The sequence below is a fragment of the Coturnix japonica genome, chromosome 2 (assembly GCF_001577835.2).
Source record: "Coturnix japonica isolate 7356 chromosome 2, Coturnix japonica 2.1, whole genome shotgun sequence".
NCBI lineage: Eukaryota > Metazoa > Chordata > Aves > Galliformes > Phasianidae > Coturnix > Coturnix japonica.
Genome location: NC_029517.1, coordinates 24,438,850 through 24,462,440, shown reverse-complemented (window position 1 = coordinate 24,462,440; position 23,591 = coordinate 24,438,850). Strand labels below are relative to the sequence as shown.

At 40.8% G+C, this 23,591-nt stretch overlaps 1 protein-coding gene across 1 annotated transcript in view; it reads right to left on the bottom strand.

The window, feature by feature from the left end:
* Positions 1-22,887, bottom strand: part of SCIN (scinderin) — a 42,654-nt gene extending 19,767 nt beyond the window's left edge. Inside the window, exons 1-4 of the mRNA XM_015853635.2 lie at positions 22,662-22,887; positions 19,248-19,402; positions 17,588-17,749; positions 5,976-6,125 (exon numbers count right to left, since the gene is read on the bottom strand). Of these exons, the coding sequence (XP_015709121.1) occupies positions 5,976-6,125; positions 17,588-17,749; positions 19,248-19,402; positions 22,662-22,860 (666 nt within the window). The 5' untranslated portion in view covers positions 22,861-22,887. The remainder of the gene's footprint in view (positions 1-5,975; positions 6,126-17,587; positions 17,750-19,247; positions 19,403-22,661) is intronic.
* Positions 22,888-23,591: the final 704 nt, after the last annotated feature.

Below are 23,591 nucleotides of genomic sequence, written 5' to 3'. Positions count from 1 at the left end.
AAATTTCCTAATAGCCTAGCACACAAAAGAGAAAAGCCGTTACAAACTCCATTAGTATTCTAACATGTAATTATAAGATTGTAATTGACTAACGTGGCAACCCTGCAAGTGCTATCGCTGCAGAAAAAGAAAACAAATATGAGAGATTTTCCCACCTACAAGAATGCAAATGAGATAAGTTATAATTTAATTGCAAGTACTTGCAGCAATTCATGCTGGTTCTAGTTATTCACTGAAATACTTTGTAAAGAGGCATCTTTTCCAGCATAAGAAATCAGTTTATTTAGCTCATGCCATGCAGTACATTTGAACATATTCTGAAGTAAGTTACCAATGCAGGCACTGAAATTTGCATTCAGAGGCTGACTTTCAAAGGTACAAGCCACCTGCCCCTCCCTTTCAGTTCCCTTTAAGCACCTGGCTTCAGACAGACCGTGACTGAAAACTGCAGCTTAAAAAGCATGATTGGTAATTCACAACGTTCCTGAAGAATCCTCCTGGCCAGTCTATGCCCTTCAGGGTAGAACCCCTGCTGATTTAGGTCTAGGGAAAACACTGGGCCAAGTGATGAGCTGGTGAAATCTGCTAAGCCATACTGAAGTCAGATCAGTGGAAGATTCAAGCCATGTGCAGTCTGTTGAGTGCAGGTTGCACAACAGAGTCCTGTCAGGGCAAATTTTAATCAAAAAACAGGAGTGCCTGTAATGAAGGAGAGATACTCTGCCACGTGAACAAAAACTATGTCACCTGCTTTTGGCAGCTTGCAGATGACTCCTGCAGGGCAAGGGGAATGTACTTTGAGTTCACATCCACAATCCTCATGAATTTAATGTAACAGTGTAAAAAATAAGCTTCCATTTCTCAGATGGGAAAGGGGGAGTCTTGAAAGTTACACATGCATGTGTGCTAACTTTCCCTGGACTATTTTGAGTTCATATCCTCTCCATTAGCATTCAAGAGAAGAAGACCCAAATTCTATCGTTGTAGGCATGTGCATATACCACAAACCACTTCATGAGGAAGTGTATTCATCTTTCTGAGATGTAAATATGACTCAAAGTTTCAAATCAGGCTGAGAAAGTTGACTCGGGGTCTGAGTAACACTGCTTTTGCTATTTTCTGTCTATCAGCTTTCCAAAGCCTTTATATTGGCATTAAAATTTAGTTAGTATCTCTCTTCTGTATGCATCTCACTGTCCAGCCAAGTCTCTGCACTAGGGACAAGTACCACTTTCACTGTCAGCAGCCCCCCTCTATCAAAACTTTCTTTTTCCTTTGTACAATGTTGCTTGTTCAAAGGATTGTTCAATGTTTCTTCTGTCCTGGTACTGAAATTCATTTCTAGTATTTATTGCACAAAAATCCCTGGAACTGTGAACATTTTTTTCTTTTTCTTTCTTTTTTATTTTTTTAAACATCCAATTCATGGCATACAGCCTTTCAATAAAACCATGTGCAGTCTACAAGCAATTAAATTCTTCTGTGATACCTAGCAAACACCTGGCATCTGTATTACACAGAAGTCATAACCCTTCTTCCTCCTCTTGTGCCACCCTCTCACCCCCATGGCTCCTCCACTCCTCTGTTTACAAAACAAATATAATCAAGAACAAGGGAACTAGAAGAAATGCAAATGTTAGGTGAGCAGCTATAGCATTTTTTGCTTTCACAGGGCTGTGACTGCAGAGCCTGCTCTTGCTGGCTTCAAGGAAAATAACAGGTATCAGATGAGGGGAGCACATGCTGTTCCTTGAGCCCTATGTAACAATCATCACTCACAGAATAATTAAGGTTTGAAAAGACTTCGAAGATCATCTAATCCAATCATCCACCTACCACCAACACTGCCCACCAAACCACATCCCTAAGTGCTACATCTACACATTTCTTGAACACATCCAGGGACATTGGCTCCATCACCTGCCTGGGCTGCCTGTGCCAGTGCCCAACCACTCTTTCAGGTGGGTTTTTCCCTAATAAAATCCGACCAGAACATCCCCTGGCACAACTTAAGGCCATTCCTTCTTGTCCTGCCATCATTGAACCCAACAGCATTCAGGAATTCTGAGGAGTAAGGATTTCTTAGGAGCTTTAAAGAAAAGAAGGAGAAGTAGGCTGTGTTATCAGAAAGGACAAAGAAGATCTTTCTGTTGCTCAAAAATATTTAAACTAGGTGAATATTTACAGAAGTATTTTATGAAAATTGAGTTTACATCCATCTGATGTAAGGCCCATAGAACTCTAACAAAAAGCAGTACAGGACAGCTACAGATAATAAGGATGCCAAAGATCACTCAGATTATCTAGTCCAACCACCAACTCATGCCTATCTCCACTCTAGACTATGTTCGTATGTTCCTCAGTGCCACATCTCCACGGTTCTTGAATACCTCAAGGGACAGTGACTCTACCATCTCCTTGTTCCAGTGCCTCACCACTCTTTCTGAGAATATTTTTTTCCTAAAATCCAACCTGAACCTCTCCTGGTGTAACTTGAGGATATCACCTCTCCTCCTATTGCTGTTACTTGAGAGCAGAGGCTGACCACCACCTTGCTACAACCTCCTTTCATGAACAAATGGCTAAGTAGAAGTTGCAGGATTAATTCATAGTTTAGTGAAAACTCAGTTTATCTTAACATATCAGATCAAGCTGTTGATGGGAAATGTGTGGAGGACTGCATGCCTTCCATCTTTCTCTTGGATGACTTGGAACAGAACACTGCTCCCTGTATTAGTGCAAACAGCATCAGCTTGCTGGCCAGCTACAAAACCTTCTGGCATTTCTCAGTTATCTCAATGATCTGTTGGTACACAAAAGTGGTGTTGTGAAAACCCTGCTCTCCACTGCAAGCAGTCAGGACAAGCCTTGTTCTCAAAACTGGGCCCAGGGCAGCTTCTGACAGGGCTAGAAACTGAGAATTTGGTCCTGAGTTAGCTTTGAACTAATATATTTAGCATTCTTTTTGGTTTAAAGAAAAAAAGAAGTGGAGTTAGCTCTAACTCTAATGTGGTCATATTACAGTGACCAAATTGACTCATGATTGCCAAGACCTATCTTTAGATTGGTCCCATGCAGGTTAAAAATTTCCTGTAACACAATTTGAGCATTCAGACCTAAGGCCCAGCAGAATGAGTAACTGTTCAGCTGTTTACATGTCAGAATCAGTGCAGAGCTGGCAATGAGTGAATTTCACTACGGGCAGCTGCAACTGCAGGGAGCAGTCACAGTTACTGAGCAGGAACAGCAGCAATTTCTCCACCTTAGTCACTTGATTTTTCAAATTACCAAGGCAGCCATCTTTTACAGCACTTCCTATCTAAACCTGCCAGTTCCTCACTTAAAATGCAAGCATAGAGGTGAAACCAAGTGGATAAAACACCTTTGATGTGCTTGCACAGGGAGTTTTAGCCTCATCCTCACAGTGGAAGAATGTCAGTTATTCATGCAGCACCATTATAGGCCTTCCGTATGCTCACAGCAAGTCTGACTTTGCCAGACATCCTGGATTTCCTGATTGTGAGCATAGGATGGTGATTGTGTGCTCCCAAGTAGCCTGTGGTCACAATAGCAGGGGTTGCCATTGTCACAACCACTCATGTACCAGTTTCCAGCCATTCTACTCTCCTAGGGCAAGCATGCTGCATGGGGCTGGCCTGCCACAGCAATTTATCCAGCCCTCTAGCACGCTCCAGACAGCTTTTTCCCATGGGCAAATTGTGCAAGAAGGGCAGACTGATCCCAGGTCCCTGCTGAAACAGAGCAGTTGGGAGTAGGCAACTGTTGTCAGAACAACAACCCTTGTCAGAACAGTTCACCTCACCTACAGCAGGAAAATGGGCATCCAGGAACCACAAACCCATTGCTGCCTTAGATAGTCTTGTGGCAGGAAAGAAATCTGGCAGTATTTGTTGTATGGAAGCCAATAGATTTTCAGCTTACAGCTAGGGAGAATCATTCCTGATATTTATCAGAGGAAGTAACTAAGAAATCACATTCTGATTTCAGCCATGCACCAGATGAAGAAATTATTATTTTAATAATACTCTCCCCTAGAAAAGACTGCAACTTGACTGCAACTCTTTGGACCCAGGCATCCAGCCAGTGTTTAACCCAGCAGAGAGTATGCCCATCCAGACCATGGGCAGCCAGCTTCTCCATGAGAATGGTATGGGGACAGTGTCAAAGGCCTTACTGAAGTCCAGGCAGACCACATTGACAGCCTTATCCTCATCCACTAAGCAGGTCATCTTGTCATAGAATGAAATCAGGTTTGTCAGACAGGATCTACCGTTCATAAACCCATGCTGACTGGGCCTGATCCCCTGGTTGACCTTTAATTGGTCCATGATGGTTCCCGAGGTTGTTTGTTCTATAACCTTCCTGGTCACCGATGTGAGACTAGTAGGCCTGTAGCTACAAGGATCATCTTTCAATGGGCATCATATTTCCAGCCTCCAATCCACCGGGACATCCCTGATCAGCCAGGACTGCCAAAAAATGATGGAGAGTGGTTTGGCAACTCCCTCAGAGCTCTAGGGTGCAATCCATCCAGCCCCGTGGACTTGTAAACATCCAGATTTCAGAACAGGTCCAAAACTATCTCATCATGGATCATGCAGGGTTTATTCTGTTCCCCCTTCTCATCTATCAGTGCAGGGGACTTTGTTCTCAGGGAATAACAAGTTTTACTATTACAGACTGAGGAAAAGGAGGTATTAAGTACCTCAGCTTTATCCTGATCCTTGGTGAACAAGCTGCCCTCGGCATCCAACAAGGGATGGAGATTCTCCCTAGCTATCCTAATGCTAATTCCAGAGCAGTTAGCCCAGGCAAACACTATAGCAGGTTAATAATAATGGTGCAGAAACAATGAGAAACTAGTAATGAATGCTAGGAACTGGATACATAGAGCAAAAATAAGGATTATAGGCTGTATATGTTCATTAGGTTAACAACCTCCTAGCTCATTAACAGCATGTTTCAGAGCTCATAAGGACTGGGACAGCCGTGGCTGAGCTATGAGCACTGCAATGTGGGCAGCACTAGGCAGTAAGCCCTGGCTGCCAGTGGACTCACCTGAAATAAACTCATTACAGTGGTAGCAATGAAAGCCATGAACCTACTCACATGGCACTGTCATTCATCTTCCCTCTAGTTTACAGCCTAAAAGGAGAAGCTGAAGTTTCTTCATACACTGTTGACCAAGTGGTAAAATGATTTATTCTGATATCCTAACAATATGTGACAAGATCAAAATGCAACCTTGGCATTTTTCCTGCTCTTACTCACTCTCAAGGCTCTACAAAACAAGTTGCACACAGTTGGCAAGCAGGTACCAGGGCGGGGCCAGCATGTCCTGGCCACACACATCCTTGTGGGGTGTTGGCAGCAATCCTCAGCCACCCATGTTCCTGCTGGAGCTAACATTGCATCTGCAATTGAACGTGAGCCAGATAAGAGGTGCAAAGTGCAGCTGTTATGGTCCACACTCCCAACTCATCATGAGCCTATTAGAAATCCCATGCAAAGCCTCGAGTGGCAATCCCAGTATGGGCTGGGCCTGAGGGAACCTACTTGACAGCATTTTCCTGCAGTGCCACCCAGCCCAGGCAGGCTGCAAACTGAGCACACACTGCAAATAAGGAACAGGATTTTGGCTCTAATTGTCAGTCTGTGCTCTTTTCATCACTGTTACTGATATAAAACATGTACTACATGCTTTACTGCTTAAACCAGTACTAATCACATTCTATGAGCCAAAACTGAAGATGTACACCATCAAAAATAAAGGCATACAAGCAAGCACCATTTAGCATCACCTCCTGAAGTTAATCTGAAGTGTGCTGCACAACTTAACTCTCTCCAAGCTCCTGGACTCCTTGCAGAACACAGGTTTTGAGCCCAATTTGGTTAAGCTCCTGAAGTATAACAGCATGCTTATTCACAGTAACTACATATATATGATACAATACCGTTATAAGCTCATCCGGTTCACTTCCTTCTTCCACTGTAATTAATCTGGACCTCCCATTTCGTTCATTGTCCCGAATGCCAACAGCAACTTGAGTGGCCTTCAGGCGCTCATATTTGTTGCATGAAGAGCCACACCACTGATAGATCTCCTAAAATAATTCAAAGCATGCATACGTTAGCAATGTTTCGACACAGCAAAATTATTTTATTCATGATTATCTGACTGCAGCTAACCAGCAGACTATCAGTAAAGTTACATTTTTCAGTGGATCTTTAATGGGAAGCATTTCTAACTTACCTAGATATCTCCAGTAAGCAAGATACTTATGTACTGTAATTCAGTATCCACATATGAGATCATTCAGACTCACAGTATTCAGTTTGGATTTGACAGAGTTTTGTCCTAAACAGGGATACATCTTCAACTATTTAAAGAACCTGAAAGCTCCTAAATTTGCTGCTGTAAACTGTTTTTATTTTACAACTGGCAATTCCTCTTCTATGTTATTTTAACAGTGCCAGCTCTTATCACTAGCAAAATAGAAATTCATTGTAAAATCTCAAGGAAAATTCATTGTATCTACACCTCAAAGTAAAGTTACTATCTTTCAAATCATTCTTTTTATTTTGGTGACCTTTTGCTATATAATACTTGTAATGTACTCAACTCAATTTGTAACCCATTGCATCAAACCTCCAAACCAGCTCAAGTGCAAATCAGTGTCACAGGCATTTTCAATAAAAAGCCATCCCTGCTGGGAGATTTGTCCTTGGGGTACAGCTGATCCAGTGCTCATAAAAGTTTATTAGCCTTGGTTAAATGTGAGCTCTTCCAACTGTAGTTATCACAATTGTCTTTATAAATGACTTACAGAGATTTACAGATCAGAAATACACAGTTTTTTATTATTATTATTATTGCTATAACCAAGTTACTTAAAACAAGATAGGCATATACCTTCCTGCCTTAGGAAATGACTATAGCACAGGCAAAAGACACATCTGTAAGAGATGTCTGCATGCAAAAAATGCAGCAGCTAGGAGCAAACTACACAGATTCACCCGATTGTGATTGCCACCTTTACGGGGAGCTCCTCAGACAACACAGCAGTGGCTCCTAAATATTTTAAAAGGCTTTCAAGCCCTTCATCTCATCTGACTGAACAGGTAGTGAGTAGTTAGGCCCACCACACAGTATGGAAAGTGCAACTGGTTCAGAACAGAGCATGTCCCCTGAGGCACCACTCAGGGAGGAGGGCCACCAGAACCAGCCTAAGACAGGTCACCAAACTCAGCCACACTGCAGATAGAGGAGTTCCAGTTCTGAATGTCCCATGCTTCATCCTAAATGCAAAGTGTTTCAGGATACAGAATTTAAATTTAAGTCTTGATGAAAACTGCTATGAGGCAGAATATAAACTGCAGGTCCCCTAGAGGGTGAGCTGGGAGAAGATAAACAAAGGATATGAATCAGCTTGGCTGGCTGTGCTTCTTTTGGAAGAAAGTCATTTGATTCTTTTTGACATTATTCAAATAGCCCAACAGCAACAATAAAGGTAAATACTGTCTGAAGCATCAAAAAGGGTAAACTGGTTTGCGTTAAACTTCAGTGAAAATAATAAAGAATAACAAACATAGGTTTAAGTTTTATTATATATATACACACAACTCTACAATTCACATTTTAAACAAAAATCAATTTAATTCAGAAAAGTTTTCTGAGGTTTTTTTTCCTATTATCATTAATAGTATTAATTTAATACAATTATCATTATTTAATTGTACTTAAAAAGGTGGCTTGAAATAAGTGGGAGAATATTACTGTTCCTCGGTACTAGCAGGTATAAACTTTATTAGACAGCTAGCAATGATGCCAGCTGTATGTAAAACAGCACCAGTAACTTCTGATAATTACTTTCCATAACCAGCCTGGACATGCTACAGAATAAACAAATAAATGAAATAAATAAATAAATAAATAAATAAATAAATAAATAAATAAATATAAAAAACAAACAAAAAACAAAACAAAACACCAAAAAACAAAAAACCCACACCTTACTGATCTCACAGCCAATTTCCCTTCCCTTCCTTTAGGAAGCTTCTCTCAGCAGTGATGTTTTAAGTTTACGCCAGGGTTACATGGATTCCCAGAATTAGATTGCTTTCAACTTGCAGATGTTACACAGTTAAAACAGCGGGGTTTTCACCCCGTTTTATCAGTCATCTGATTATAGATCCAAGACCAAATAAAAAAAGTCTAAGTTCTGTTTTAAATAACTGTAATGCATAAGCGTCCAGAATCTGGAGATCCATTCTTGGATTCAGGTCTGAAACCTACCTTAAATCTGATTTTGACATTTCCACAAAAGAATCTCTGTGCAGATTCAAGGAAACAGAATTTCTAAGTCATTCATGAAAGACTGTCTTGGTTGTATGTAAAAATACAAAAGTTTCAACTAAAACAGACTTTTTTAATATCGTTGTTATAGCAATGCACTGCTTCAGCCACCCTCTCACAAGTTCTGGAAGAGTTCTCAAAACACAGACTTCGAGCGTTGGAGAATTTCACTACTCAAACTTAATTAATTCTTATTCTTAATTCTTGGCCTACCTCCTAATTGAGTTTATTTGCAATATGACAAAATAAGAGCCACGAGTGATATAACAGCAATAAACAGGAATTCTTTATTTCCCACACCCTACAGAAGGAATAAGGAAGACAATGACACATAGAGAGGCTGGGCAAATATTGCCTTATCTCAGTGTGTATGCTGAAATTCACAAAGATCACTCATTCATAAAGGTTGAAAGTTCAACAGCCTTCTCTTGGTCTTTTTGGTAACCAGACATGCAACCTCAAACAAATATTTTCATCTACAAAATGAATATTTACTGACTACACAGGATACTGTGAGACTTAAATTATGACCGCAAATTATGAAGACCTTTAGTTCTCAGACAATAAATTCAACTTTTCCTTTCTTAGCATCTCCTAAAGGTCTCCTAAAGGCACAGCCCATCCTGGCTAACTCATATTCACAGTATGCTCTCCCACTTTGCCTTCAGTAAGTAACTAAACTGAGCTCTCTAAACTCACCAGCTCTGTGCTTCAGATCAGCTGGAGGAAGGAGGAAAAACCTTCAAAAGCTACAGCAGAGAGTTTGGAGGGTTTTTATTTGCAAACTTTATTTTATTGCTACGTGAGAAAACACCCAGAAAAATGTATCCCATTAACCTGAGCTAATTTAAGGCCCATAATAACTTGAAGACTATAGGTTCAAAAGTACTACAATATTATTCAAACTTTTCTCAGAATTCTCTTTGCAAAAGTCTTTGATAAGTCTTCCACAGTAGGCAATAAAATATACGCACTTTCATTTGCAAAATATGGTTGTTTCAGTCTCCAGGATTTGGGAGGGGAATGTTAATTTTTAAACTATTATCCAAAAATATCCTAGACCAGGAGTTCACAAACAGTAAATCCATCCCTAAAGCCTTACCTTCCTTCATTATTAAAACGTAAATACACGTATTGGTTTAAAATGTTAGAGAAGCAAGAGTCTGAAAGTTTCCATCAGTTGAGAACAAAGATAGCACTCTCTTCTAACACTGACATCTAAACTTTGGGCACTGAGCAAACTTAACGGTAGCTTAGCAGGTAGACGTGAGCAGCTCAAAATCATAAAAGCATCCTAAAGAGCTGTGTGGGAACTGTTGAATCATGGCCTGAACCTCTGATTGATCACCTGAGGTGAGCACAGCATCAGCCATGGGAGCACAGGTGAAGGCAATCCCACTGTGTGACCAGAAGGGGTGGAGCCTGGCTTCAGCTTTCCTAGACCCCATTTAAGGGCTGCCACCAAGGAAGGACCTCTCTCTGGAGAGAGAATGTAACATCCAGTGCTTCAGCCCCCTTAAAATTTTTGTTTAGTTACCTCTGATTTCAAAGTAAAATCATTTTCTCAATCATTCCAATTTATGTTGTGTTTTCTGGCCTCACCTTAGAAGTTCAGGGGGATATTTTCACATTTGTCTTCTTGATACAGTTTATTCATTTCAGTTTCTAGTGAGATCGAGGTTTTAACTATTTATTCTCAGAGGGGAGAAAAAGTTTAAAAGCTATAATAACTTTCTGACAAGGTTAATATTTAGATTTACCTAAATATATAACAAGAGTCAGCTAGCTACCTAACCACACCCAGCATGCCACTCAGCTTTTGGCTTGTATGTTATTATTTATACATTTATTTTTAGGTATAGATATAAGCATGGCCTTTAGGGTAGACACTATAAGAAAACCTACACAGTATTTGCCTTTAACTCACTCGGTGCTTTCACAATTTCTTAGCTGTACTGTACCTATTTTTAGCCTTGTTTTGCTAACCTTGTTTTCAATTGGTAGGCTGACAGAAATTGTTTCCAATAAAACAAAAATAGACACCAAGGGAAAAAAAAAAAAAGGAAAAAAACAAAAAAGGAACTGCATTCATTCATCACTAATTCCTGTGCCAAGCCCACTTTATTTTCAGAAGGTTACAGTAGCAGCATTTTTTTTTTTTTTTTTTTTTGCTTCTTAATCTCTTCAACAGAGTTTAAAAGAAATGCTGTGGACAATCAATATCAGTATCCTTATGGGAGCACAGTAGGACTCCCATAAGTAGTTTCCAGTGAGGGAAGTGTAGTCTTGAATAATCAGTGACCACTCCATAGTTCCTGAGAGAGATCAGGAAAGCAAAACAGATCTGTACCATGGACACTGAAGTTATTACAAGGTCCCATCTCATCTGCGAGTTCTGTAGGAAGGTAGTCCGTTTTCCTAGTTATGAATTAGCACCAGGGATCAGGAGTCATGGGTTTTACTCCTGACAGTTGTGGGGTTGGAGAGTGACTGTAAGTAAATCATATGATATTTAGATATACACAGTACATTAAAAGAGTGACCCAGCTTCTGTACAGAAACACACGGCAGGATGATTATATATGGGACAAATAACTGAGTAACAGCGCTTTGGCACTTTTTCCTCTGTGGAGTGGGACTGTGAAAGCGTAACTCCTGCCCTCCTGTCCAAGCTCCAAATGGGATGTAGAGCTAGAAGAGGAAAAACAGCGATGTACTTATTTCAGAGGTAACACAAAAATAAGCCTTTCCTTTCTAATACACAGCCACCTCTGTATTTGACTGGCAGACAGCTTAGTTTGGCACAGAGGAAAAATTGTCTGTGTTCCTATCCTTGACCAGGACGAACAAAGCAAAAGCCAAGAAGCTTACACTGGTGAAAAATTCAGTTTCATTCTGGATATAAACTTGTCCTGAACATGCACATTTCAATCCCATTTCTTCTCTCAAGTACCTAGTAATCTAGTGTACTACAACTACCTAGTAATCCATAGTGTACTCCTGATTTGCATTCTCCTACAGGAATGGACAATAAGCAGCTGAGCTAAGGAGTTTTCAAAAGTAATTTAAAACAAATTCAAAGCTTCAGTTTTGATAGAAAGATATTTAAAATGTCAAGTCTGGCTAACCTTAAAATATTGTAAAACATAAGATTTAAAGAATGACTTCGGGCAAAGTATTGTCAGACAATGTGTCTCCATTCTTTGTTGGCAAGCCCTGATGTAAACTAAACCTGTCCATCTTTCCCTACATCTATGCTTAAAAATGCTCCCATAATGCAATTGCACCTCACTTAAGAAAATAAATCAATAAACACCACTCTTAGTTTAAGTGTCAGCTAAATCTATAAGAGTGGATACTGCTTTGTCTGCATGACATAGCTTATTCTGACTTAAATTTCATCAGTCAGGATGTTCCTTGGAACCAGGATATTGAGTACAGAGACACAGCTATGAAACAGGGGGACTTAGTGTAAGAAAAAACATTTCAGTTAAATATGCTTACTCATGTAGAATACCATGCTATGTTATCGTTACGTCCACAACCCCTAAGAGGACTAAAAGCAAGAAAGAAGGTTTGTAAAGTCGTTATTCCCTGAATTCCTTTTTCCTCTTAGGCTTAACTACTTCTATTTATATATAGAACCAGACCAGAGCCTGGGCAAATAACCACATCACAAAGGTACTGCAGTAGTTCAGTGTGTTACAAGAAAGTCTGATGAGGCATGTAAAGAAAGGTAAGTCAGTGGGAGATGATCAGCGGAGCAGGAGTAACCAAAGGAGGTGGCATTCCTATTGGAAAAAGCATATTGCTGTATTGAGTGTTGCTAGAGATAGTTTGAACACATGAATAGTGGCAAAGTTTCAATGCATATCTATCATGCAGGAATGGACAGATACAGCAAGAAGGTTTAGATTGAACCAGGTTAATGTAGACTTCTGGAACATTTTTCTCAGTTTCTAAAGTATTCAATATTTTTTCCTGTCTTGGCTGTTGAATTCATTAGACAGAAATGTTCTCCTCCTGCCCGCCCCCCTTGCCTGATAGATACTGAATCTACCTTTCATTTGTTAAAACAGTGATACAATGAAACCACTGAAAGCTGTGGAGTTTTGATTATCCAAAATACGCTCTGAATTCATTCAGACAGAATGCAGCTTAGGCCACCAGGAGCCCAGCCCTAGCATGGTTACAACAACATCTTTGTAATCAGTCTAGGAGTCTCCCACTTGATTCAACTGAAACAAACTGTCATGGTAAAAATAAGTACCCCAGGCATACATTTACACTGTATTTATTTTCCTTCACACTTGTTTTAACAGTGTGTTCTGGGAATATTTGTTGTTACACCACACTGAAAAAAAAAAGGCTGAGTGAAAGGAGTATATTCATTCTGAAGAATGGTGTCTCAGGCAGCAAGGCGTCTCAATTTCCTACAGCAACAGGAAGAAAACTAACTTAAGGCTTGTGTGTGTTGTCTCAGCCTTCATGATGTGTCTGTTTTAGCCAGTTTTCTGCATATATGTTTAGGTGGAAAGGGGAAAGAAAAAACAAAACTTTTAACTTTCAGGGAAAGTTAGGGAAACTACAGACCCTGAATACTCAGCTGAAGAGAAAGAAAAGGCTGAAATAGTGTTGTAGGAGAAGCTATGAATGAAAAACATGGATAAAGAAGGACACGACTAGTTGAATGTGACAGTGCCAAGGAAAGCAACTATACAGAAACTTACAGCAATGAACTCCCACATGCAAGAAAGAATCTGCTCTCCCAGTCCTGTTTGAAGCAATACATATGCTGATTGTGAACTGCTTTCTTTAAAGGGAGAGAAAAGTCACCTAGAAGAGACAATGCAGGCAAAAAGGAAGGAAATTACAGAAGCAAAACCCAAACTGTTAAAGTTGCAATGTGACACTGAATTATAGCCTGTTGTCATAATGCCACAAGCATGTGTTCTGCTAACAATTAAAATAACAAAGAAGAAGCTAATTTTCTACTTGTAGTTTTGTTTTCATATATACTAAGTTCAGTTTTCATGAAAAGCAACTGCTGTACCAAAGAAGTGCTCCTGCTAGATGTGTTCTTTTAAGTACCTTTACGGAAGATAAGACAGCTCTTTTACACTTGACATACTGATTATGCCAGGAAGTCATGTGAGACCTTCCTGACAGATACATGACAACAACTTTACTCATGGTCATACTTCTGTTTTTGACATCATAATTTTTAGCATAATTTTCATTTCTGATTCACAGAGCCTTTGTGCATTGACTGCTGTAAGGTACAACAAAGTGCAGGCACACAGCAGGCTTATACATTTCAAATCAGCAACCTCTTGGCTATTACAAGTCAATATATAAGCACTACCATATTAATGGGAAAGATGGACAACAGTATAGTTTACTTGCAGCATTTACTTGACTTCTGGTATAGCTATCATCTAGCCTTCTGCATTGTTCCTTTGGGAAGAGGGATAAGCCAATATTACATTTCTAAAGCTCTGTTTGAACTTGAGGAATATTTTTGCTGGTCATTAGTGACATAATTTAAACAGTTTTCTTCTAGTAGAGCTACTCAAACTGAAGTGAGAAACTGTTAACAAAAAAAAAACACCACCAACAACAACCAAACCACTTCACATTTTATTGTATTGCCACTCACACTGCTTCTGCATTTTGCTAACTGCTCTCTTCTTCACTGACCAGACTTTCAGCTCTTCCCATACCATCAATGCCCCTCAACACTCATATTTTATACATCACCACTCTGCACCAATGTACACATGGTAAACATCACAATACTGAGGAGTTTCCTGTCCACTTTAAAAGTATCACTGAAGGAAACTGGGGTGTGTGTGGAATAGACAAGTTTTTAGCACACTATGTCAGAAATAGAAATGTATATGCAATAAAGGGGAAAAAAAAAGTGTCTAGTGAAAGCAGATGGGAGATAGGCAAACTGTACCAGGTATAAAGAGGGACAGCACAGAACAGAACTAGTTAAGACCATCAGGAATCACCAAGCCCGTCCTGCTTCTCAAGCAGGGTACAGTGAATTGCTCAGCACTCTCTAGCCAGAAAAACTGGATGGGTAATGTGGCAGAAAGCAATGGCTTCTGAGAGGGCTATGGAACAGCTGTGCCAGGAGAGGATGAACTAAGAAGCACAAGCCAACAGGGTAAGGGGCACTTCACTCTAGAAGTGTGGAAAGCCTTCTTGCAGCTGCCTTGTACTTGTCCTACCCAAGCTGCTCTTAGGACAGGACTACTACACCTTCAGCATGGAGGTTGCCTGGACATTCTCTATAGAACAAAATCAGGCATGCTCCTGGATCACTCACCACACACAGGAATCAATGTGGTGGTCACATAGCTCATGTAAGAAGGCTTCCAGAAGACTGTTTGAACATCAGGTCTTTACCCACTGGCTACTGACTTTCCTTATGTCAAAGACAGGGCTTTTCTGACATCTGAAGCTATCTTCTTCTCCAGCCTTGAAAGTTAGAATTAGGCAAAATATCTTGCTCAGGTTTTATCTTAAGTGCTACAGGTACAATCTATTGAGCAACATAGCTTCTCACACTAACCATCAGAAACTGAACTGTGACCTCATACCTAGCTATCTGGAAATGCACAAACATGCTTTCAACTCAGAGAACTATCACCAGACAGAAGACTTAGTGGTCAGTAATAGTTTTATTCATGACTGTTATTACCTTAACTTTCCCTCCCTGTTCAAATGAGAGGTTTAAAAATAGTATAGCACTTGAGCTTAGCTGGAAAACTGAAGTGACTTAAATAAGTAGCTTGACATAATGCAACAAGAAATGGACTGCATGAGTAGTTTTGCAGTACCATGGAGATCATCTTCCTAGTTAGCTGTGAGACTGGAAGAAGTACATATTGGAAAATCATCTTATTTGACAGGCTGCAATACTTTGCTTGTAAGAGCACTGACAATAAGCTCATTACTTTGTGCAATTACTGCCCATTAATCTCAGATGGTGATCCAGTGATGCCCTGAAATAAATCCCAAGACTTAAGAACAAGCTTATCAATGATTTATTTTATTTCTATTAAAAAACCTATTTGAGCCAAAACACTTAAAAAAATAATAATAATAAAGACTCCTACATTAAGAGCTCCTTTAAAAGGCTCACCTATTTACAATGAACTTCCAATAGTGGAAAATTTCAACCTGAAATACAATTACTTCAGCTTGAAATACAGTTCTTAGAAAAAAAAAAAATACACTGTCACAGCAGAAATCTTGGGCAAGTTTTGTATCACATCTATTTCTCAACAGGCATTTCAGGTAGACTTGCATATTCATCTTACAGTACATCAGATGTTGCCTTTTCACTTCTCAAGAAAGGTGTGGCTTACAAAGTTACTGGTAATTAAATTTCTGCAAGTGGGCATCAAAATACAGTCTTTATTTGTTTATCCATCCAAGAAAACCTATCCTTCTGCCACCACTGGCTCAGTGAGGCTAGCCACTGTTATCAGCCATGTCATTCAACTGACTCCATAGCCCAGTAAAGATCTAAGTGTTCACACATCTAATCTTCCTTCCTAAAACAGCACAGAATTACATAGCTGCTTAACATCTGTCTTATCAGTCAGGAAATAAGAACCAGAGTGATGTTATATTAAGAAGCCAAAAAGGCTCACAATGTGCATTCAGTGTTAAAAAACACACAAGAATCTAAAGCGTTACATTTAAATTGCCTAGTGACAGCACTTAGTACATCTCACCAAGCTATACATCTAAACGCACATCTAACACCCACAGTACATCCATATACCTACACCCACAGTACATCCATATACCTACACCCACAGTACATCCATATACCTACAGTACATTTCAGCATCACTGTCATTTCTGCAGTGCCCCTTTAGTAATTGCTTTAGGTGAGTGAGGCATCTCCAGCACAGTAAGGGCCAAGAGAAATCAGACTGGAGCACACCCACCTTCCACTGGATGTTTGTGGAAGGGTAACTCCAAACTACAAAACTCAAGCCCTAAGACATCCTGACTGCAATAGCAGGCATTTCCTACTGATGGTTAGTTCCAAATTGCCCATCTCCCATGGGTTAACTCTGAAAGAGAATAGGTAATCTAGCTCTTCTTTGCCTCCTTAATACAAAGTGACATTCAGAGATATTATTTTGGATATTGATCACTTGGTTGTTTCAGATGCTCAGACCATACCATCACAGGAAGAAATACTGTTTGCTGTGTTATCTGAAGACTGCTAAGCATGATTAGAATGTAACATACTCTATATGGCTAAATGATACCAATATCTTCATTCACCACAATGGGGAGGGGAGGCTGTTAAGAGCAAAAAGTAGAACTTATAACACAAATTAAGAGCTCTTTTCTCAGTGTGTGAAGGAACTCTTCTCAAACCTTGCTGAAACCACTGACCACTTCCTTGTGAAGCATTAAAGCTTGGGCCAATTGCTGTTGCAAGAGCTCATGAGAAAATAACTCATCTGCAAGGTAGTGTTTTGTACATGTCAGCATATCTATCTGAAGTTATTCATTTGTCTGATAACTAGTATCTAAAAAGAATGAACTACCTTCCAGGTACTACCTGTAGGTATCAGAAAGTTAACATGAGTTTTAAAGCAACAATACAGTCCTCTAGGTTATCTAGAGGATTGATGTAATTCTGTAGTGAGCAGAATTATCTTCCCATACCTGTCCATACATTCCTGCATTCAGTTTCTCTAACTGCTTTTAGCAGAAAGTCTTTCAGTGTAGGAGTGCTTCTCAGGATCTCTACTCACGTATAAGCAATCTGTTGAAAAACTCTAGTTTCACAACACATTTTATGATCAGCTTATTATGATAACATATCTTGCAGCTTATTCCTTCAACTGTCAAAATCAAAGTTGAAAAAAAATTGAGGAAGTGATCTGAAGGAAGAAGTCTAATTTGTGTTTCTGTTCTCAGCCTAAGCACTGAAAGGACTCAATATGAACAGCTTAAGCTTAAAACATGAGTAAAAATACCTTCAGTGCCTGGAGTGGGAAATAATTATTTGCTGAGCAATCTGTGTATACTTTAGAAACCATTTAGGGCAGTTTTGAGCTTTCAAAGTGTTGTGACAACAGAAGTTATTTCCTACAGAAGCATCTTTTCTCCCCTGAAATGCACGTCTCCTACTTTTCAGTACAAGTTGATTTGGGAAAGACTTACATTTCCAAGGTCAATAATGAAACAATCTCCTTTGTTAAAGCTGGCCCAAGTCAAGGGGACTTCTGTGGCTCTCACAACTCTCCGGCCTTTGATATGGAGAAGCCTCTGGGCACTCAGATCATTTGTAACAACGTGATTAAATCCAGAAGCAACACCACCTGCCTGAATAAAAACACAAAGCATCAAGCTTTATTTCAGCTTCATTTCTTTGAACTTACCTTTTTGCTGCAGCTCAGAAGCAAGCAGGGAAGAGTTCATGCAGTAAGCCACAACTGTACACATTTTAACAGTGCTGACCACAGACCAGACAGACATGGGGAACATGTCTGTTGCTGAACTGTCTGGCCTTAATCTGAGGGAGCAGATATCACCCTGCTTCAAAAGCTGTTTCACAAGTATGGGGAAAAGGAAAGAACAGGATTCACTACCTTCCCCTGTATAACTAAGAAGATGCTGTGATAGACTTTTTGTCTTGGCAAGGTGGTTAGAATTACATAACAACTTAGGGAAAACAGAGGAACGTGCAGTCCTGCATAGTTTTCTCAATTTCTTTAAATCTCAAGAGTCCCATTGATTTGTGACTCTGGTTATGCATAGAGGGAGAGGGGAATTGAATAGCAGGTCTATAATTTTCTGAAGGAATATTTGCAGCTTAGGAGATAAGCTAGCCAAGAGCACCAAACTAAGGGGAAGCAAGACCAGATTACTGATTTATACATCTATAAACTAGGTTAAAGCCTAACTTATTACTGTAAATTGGCTTGGCTATCTGCCTGCATGAGGCAGCTTTCTCTACTCTTCCGGGAGACCCAGTCCTTAGACTGGAAAAGGCAGCCACTCCTGAAAGTACAAAGGAAAAAAAAAGAGCAAGAGTTCAGTGTCATCAGTTCACTGCCAAGCTCTCTAACACAGAGCTTTAAAAAAAAAAATTCATTAGGTTGTATAGACTGTGACAAATTACAAACCTCCCTAACAAGGAAAACAGCTGGGTTCCCATAGCACCCATTCAAAGGGGATGCATTACTTCACACTCAGAATACCATAGATGTGTGAAAAGTATTTCCTTCTAAAATACTGCTTCTAGAAGAGACTGTCACTGCTCCTTTTTAAAATACAAAAATTTCCTGAGATCTATATGGAATTTTGCTAGTTACCTCAAAGAAAAAAAAAAAAAGCAGTAGGACTAGAAGAGTTTTTGTATTTAGCACAAACACCATTTTTAGACAAAAGTGAGGTCTGGGTTTCTCCCACTGTTCATGGGTTTTTTTTGCTCCTTACGCACAGTGGGCTCTTCATTTGAGGAAAATGATTCAAGTTACAGCACATAAATGGTTTCCGCAAGACTTACTGTCTCCTAAACAAAGAGTCCCATGAGCTCATGCAGTTACAAGAGTATGTATGGAACTTCATGAGCATTTAATTTGGGAGTACGGAAAACACTCCTGAGAGAGGTCTGCACTTACCAAAAAGAGCACTGACAAACCAGCTGATATTTGCATAGAAAGTAATGGGATTCTACAGCTTAGAGCAGATCTAAAACTACTAAGCATTAAATAAACAATTTTTAATCTTTCAACAACAAATACTTGATGTTACCTGGGGGGAACAATGTTAAAACATATTCTAAAGAAATGTGACAGCATGACAGATGGATCTTTACCTTGTATTTAATTCCTCCCTTGAAATAGCTCACAAACTCATTAGATTCGTATCCTTGAATTTCTCTGCTCTGTACAGGCTTTCCTCCTAAGTAGTCATCAAGTTGAACAGTGAAGATGGCTGCAGCTGTACTTTCATCCTGGGTACATTCTTTCCCTGGAATAAGATAAATTATCGTGTCTATAAAGAACCAACATAGCTTAGAATTCTGTTGTAGATATTTGGTGACACTTTGCCTCCAGTAGGTTGTGGCAAGAAAGCACTACACATTACCTTGACCAAACACATGGTCACTCACATAGTTCATTCGCTGCTTGAAAAATTGCCCTTAAAAAGAGGGATGGAAAAAAAAAAAAAAAAAGAAAGGGCCAAGAGTGTTTGCACTCTCTTTAAGAAAGAGTGTAATTTAAGTGAATATAAGTGTGTGAGGTAATAATTTTGGGACTTTAACTGCAAACAGCAGGAACAGTCATGTCAAAGACCTGATTAGATGGTAAATCATAACACACTTATGCTAAGAGCAACTTTCCAAGCCATATATAGAGTTAAAACAACTCCCGGGAGAAGTCTTACCGATATAAAATGCAAGCAAGCATATTAAGCTCAGATCTCTTAGATACAAGTAATAGAAAAATAGTTCACAGCATGAAGCTTCAGGCAGTCTGGATAGAGATCTCTCTCATGGGCTGTAGGAAAAGAGGAAGCTGATGAAAGTGTAGGACAGGGTTGGTATCCAAGGAAGCCCAAAAGTAAGGTAACAGGAAAGAATAAAATGAGAGGAAGGGATGCACATGGATACTCATTGACACAGCAGGACCATTTGCGCAAGCTTTTCTTCACCCACTAACACCTCTACTTCTCCCAGGAATGGTGGTATGGCCACCACCATGGCTTTCATGGCGATACAGGTACACTGGAAGCCCTCAGGAAGAAAGTTTCTAGGACAACAGAGAGAAGGGATGCTAAAGGATGGGGGCAAAGGGAAGAAAAGTGCACGAGGTCTGTCCAATTAAAAGTATAATTAATGAAAGCAGGACATAACACAAGAAAAACCTGAAACAAGCACTCAGTGATAACACTGCCACATAGCAAGTTCTCTCTCAGTTTGACAGTCTCCTCAAAATTGGTGGTAAAGTTGTGTTTAGTTGGTTTTTAATACACTTATTCACATCCATTAGGACTAACTCCCTATATCCTTCAGATTTACTGCTTACACAATAGGGTTCAGGGTCCAAGAAAAAATGGCTTTGGAACAATGTTAGAGATAGTTACCAGGCTCATTCTCATAGTTGCCATGCAGCAAAACAGTCACAGAAAACCCTGCTTTGAAAAAAATATTCAGTGAGCATCAACCCAAATTGGCTTGTTCTAGCTGGGTGGAAAACCAGTTATATCTGTTCATCATCATATTCCCACTCAGACTCACTTCAGGAGTCTTATTAGCATGTTAATAGTAGTAATAATATTAGTGCTACTTTTTTCAAACAAACATGAAAGTTTCAAAATGTCAAATCCCTAAAATCCTGTATCGGACAGAGCTGACATGCCAAAGTAGCTGCCATAAGGCATGCTTAACAGTCTTTTTTCCATTGAGCAGTAGAGTGGATAAGTAGTTCAGCTACTAACACAACCCAAAGTGCCAGTGCAGACATCCAGGCCAGAATCTCTGAGCAAAGATCAGAATGGACAGCAGCACTACTACTACAGATTGCTTGGCTGTGCTAACATGCTCCCAGACATGACTACCCTTTCTTGTGCACTTTATACACAGCTCTGCAAGGCCGAACTAACACAGGCTGTAGCAGTGTTTGGCACCTCCACCCACTACAGGAGTGCCCCATGAGAAGGAAGGGATTTCCCAGCAGCTTGCAACACTACTGCAAAGCTGCCAGCTTTATAGGGATGCCTGCCCAGATTGCCCAAAGCTATTTACAACACCTGGATATCAGAATGATATATGCAGTGTGTACAATCAAAGGTCTTCAGCCAACTCAATTACTGCAAGTGTCAGTCACCGTTTTGGCTTCATAACCAGTGGCAGTCCATGCAGCTTGACCTGGTACTGGTCTACTAAACCTGAACTCTTAAGTAATTCTAACTTTGTCAGCAATGGCACAACAAGCCAAACCCTGCTTCTCACTAACAGTACTGTTAACATAGACACATCTGCCAGAAACTCATTCACACTGCCATCTCTGATCATACTCTTGTCAGAGCCTGATCTATCCAGTGCACCAGCTGGATAACCAATAATAAATGCAAAGCTGAACAAGCCTCAAACATTTATGCAAAAATAATCCCAGCAGATAAAGCACAATGAGATCCACAAGGGTTCAGATATGGCAATACTAATACATATTGACCCACCTCTACAACACTGACAGTTGCTCCCTACAACTAACTGAAAGGAAATTGTGACCAGGTGAGGGTAAGCCTTTCCACTGATATAACTAGCAATAGGACAAGAGGGAATGGCCTCAAGTTGCACTGGGGAGGTTCAGATTGGATATTAGGAAGAATTTATTCTCAAAAGGAGCAGTTAAGTATTGGAACAGACCGCCCAGGGAAGCTGTGGAATCACCATTCCTGGTGTTGCTCAAGTAAAGGGTAGATGTAGTATTTAGGGACGTGGGTCAGTGGGCAACGGTGGGCATCACAACGGTGATGGGCTGACTGTTGGACTAGATGATCTCAGAGGTCTTTTCCAACCTTAATGATTTTATGATCTCCACATGCATCCACAGAGATGGCTGCCTACACACAAACCTTACAATAACGGGAAAAGAAACTCAGGCTGTGGTCAGATGGGTAACTAGACAAGGAAGTCTGATAAGCCCTCAGGAGATGAGGAAGAGACCTAAAACACATCCTATTTAGCGTACCCATACGACAGGTATCTGTTTCGTTGTTAGCTTATTCTCAGCTGCTTTGGGAGGGGCTCTACAAGGCAGTCAGCAGTGATAAAGAGAACTGGTTCTACAGAAAGCTCAGTGACTTCACCTCCAATCTCTAGCATCAGAAAGCAAGATCAGCCTGGCTTGAAAAGGTAGCATCAAGACACCAAGCAGCTCAGCAACACCACAGGGAGAAGGCTAAGATGAAGCTTTTGTTGGAACAACGATAAGAAACTTCTCCATCCTGACAGAGGCAGGATTTCATTCTCAGCTCTTGGTGAGACACAGCCAAGACTTGAGCTTGACCCTTCACCACTTTTCCAAACTCATATCACAAGGCACTCAAACACACACCTCTCTGTCATACCCATCGCCCCTCGGCAGCACAGCGGCATAGTACGGCATCACCCACACCCCGTATTCCTTCAGCCTGGATGCTTCAGAAGCATCCCGGGCACGCTCTGTGCAGGGAGGCGGTACCCCCACCCTGCCCTGTTCCGTTCCGCTTCCCCGCTGCCTACCGAGCCAGTAGTGCAGGCGGTAGGCGGTGGCGGCACCGCGGCGGACGGTGTACAGCACCAGGTAGGCGTCCCCGACGAAGAAGTCACCGTGGCGGCTGGGCGGTACCGGCACCAGCTCCAGCCGCTCCACGCGCCACACTTGCAGCCCGTTCTCCTTCCCTGCGCCCTCGAACGCCGGCGGGGGCCGCTCAGGAGCCATAGCGCTGCGTATAGCCTAGTGAGCGCTGCTCGGCTCCACTGACTTTATAGCACTGGAGCCGCCCCCGGGCGGAGCGCAGCGCAGCGATCCAGCCTTCTCTCCTCCTTCTGGTGGTTCGTACCATGCTGGCAGATCATTATAGCATGCAAATTGTAGCAAATTACTGCTTTCATCTGGTATAGATGGAAGGTAGAGCAATCTGGATGGGATACAGATAAAGTTGATGCTGTCATGGAATCACATAATATCCCAAGTTGGTTGGGACCCACAAGAATTATCAAGTCCAACTGCTGTCAGTATACCAGAAAGTGTATTCCAGTGCAGGCTGTGTTTATGTGCAGCATTTTATCCACCTAGCTGAATTCTCAAGTTCAGGAGTTCTTGTTTTGTCAAGTTATTAGAACAGGGCAGGTATTTACCTGAAGACAGATTGGAACTAACACAGTAATGAAGGCCAGGCACTGCTAAATGCAACGAGGCAGCTGGACACTGGCAGCAAGTTAAAAGCAGCACTGCATTACAAAATCCTTTTTAACCATTTTCCTTGCCTCCTTTTCATACAGTCTGGCATGCAGTTTAGCTACTGAGGGAAGATGCTGTTACACAGCGTGCCTACAGCCCTCTTCCATTTTGGTGAACATGCTTCCATCAGCGTGCCAGACAACTGTGCTTTGTCCCCACTGTCACAAAAGGAAACCTGCTTTGTTCAAGGTCCAGCTGAACATGGCACA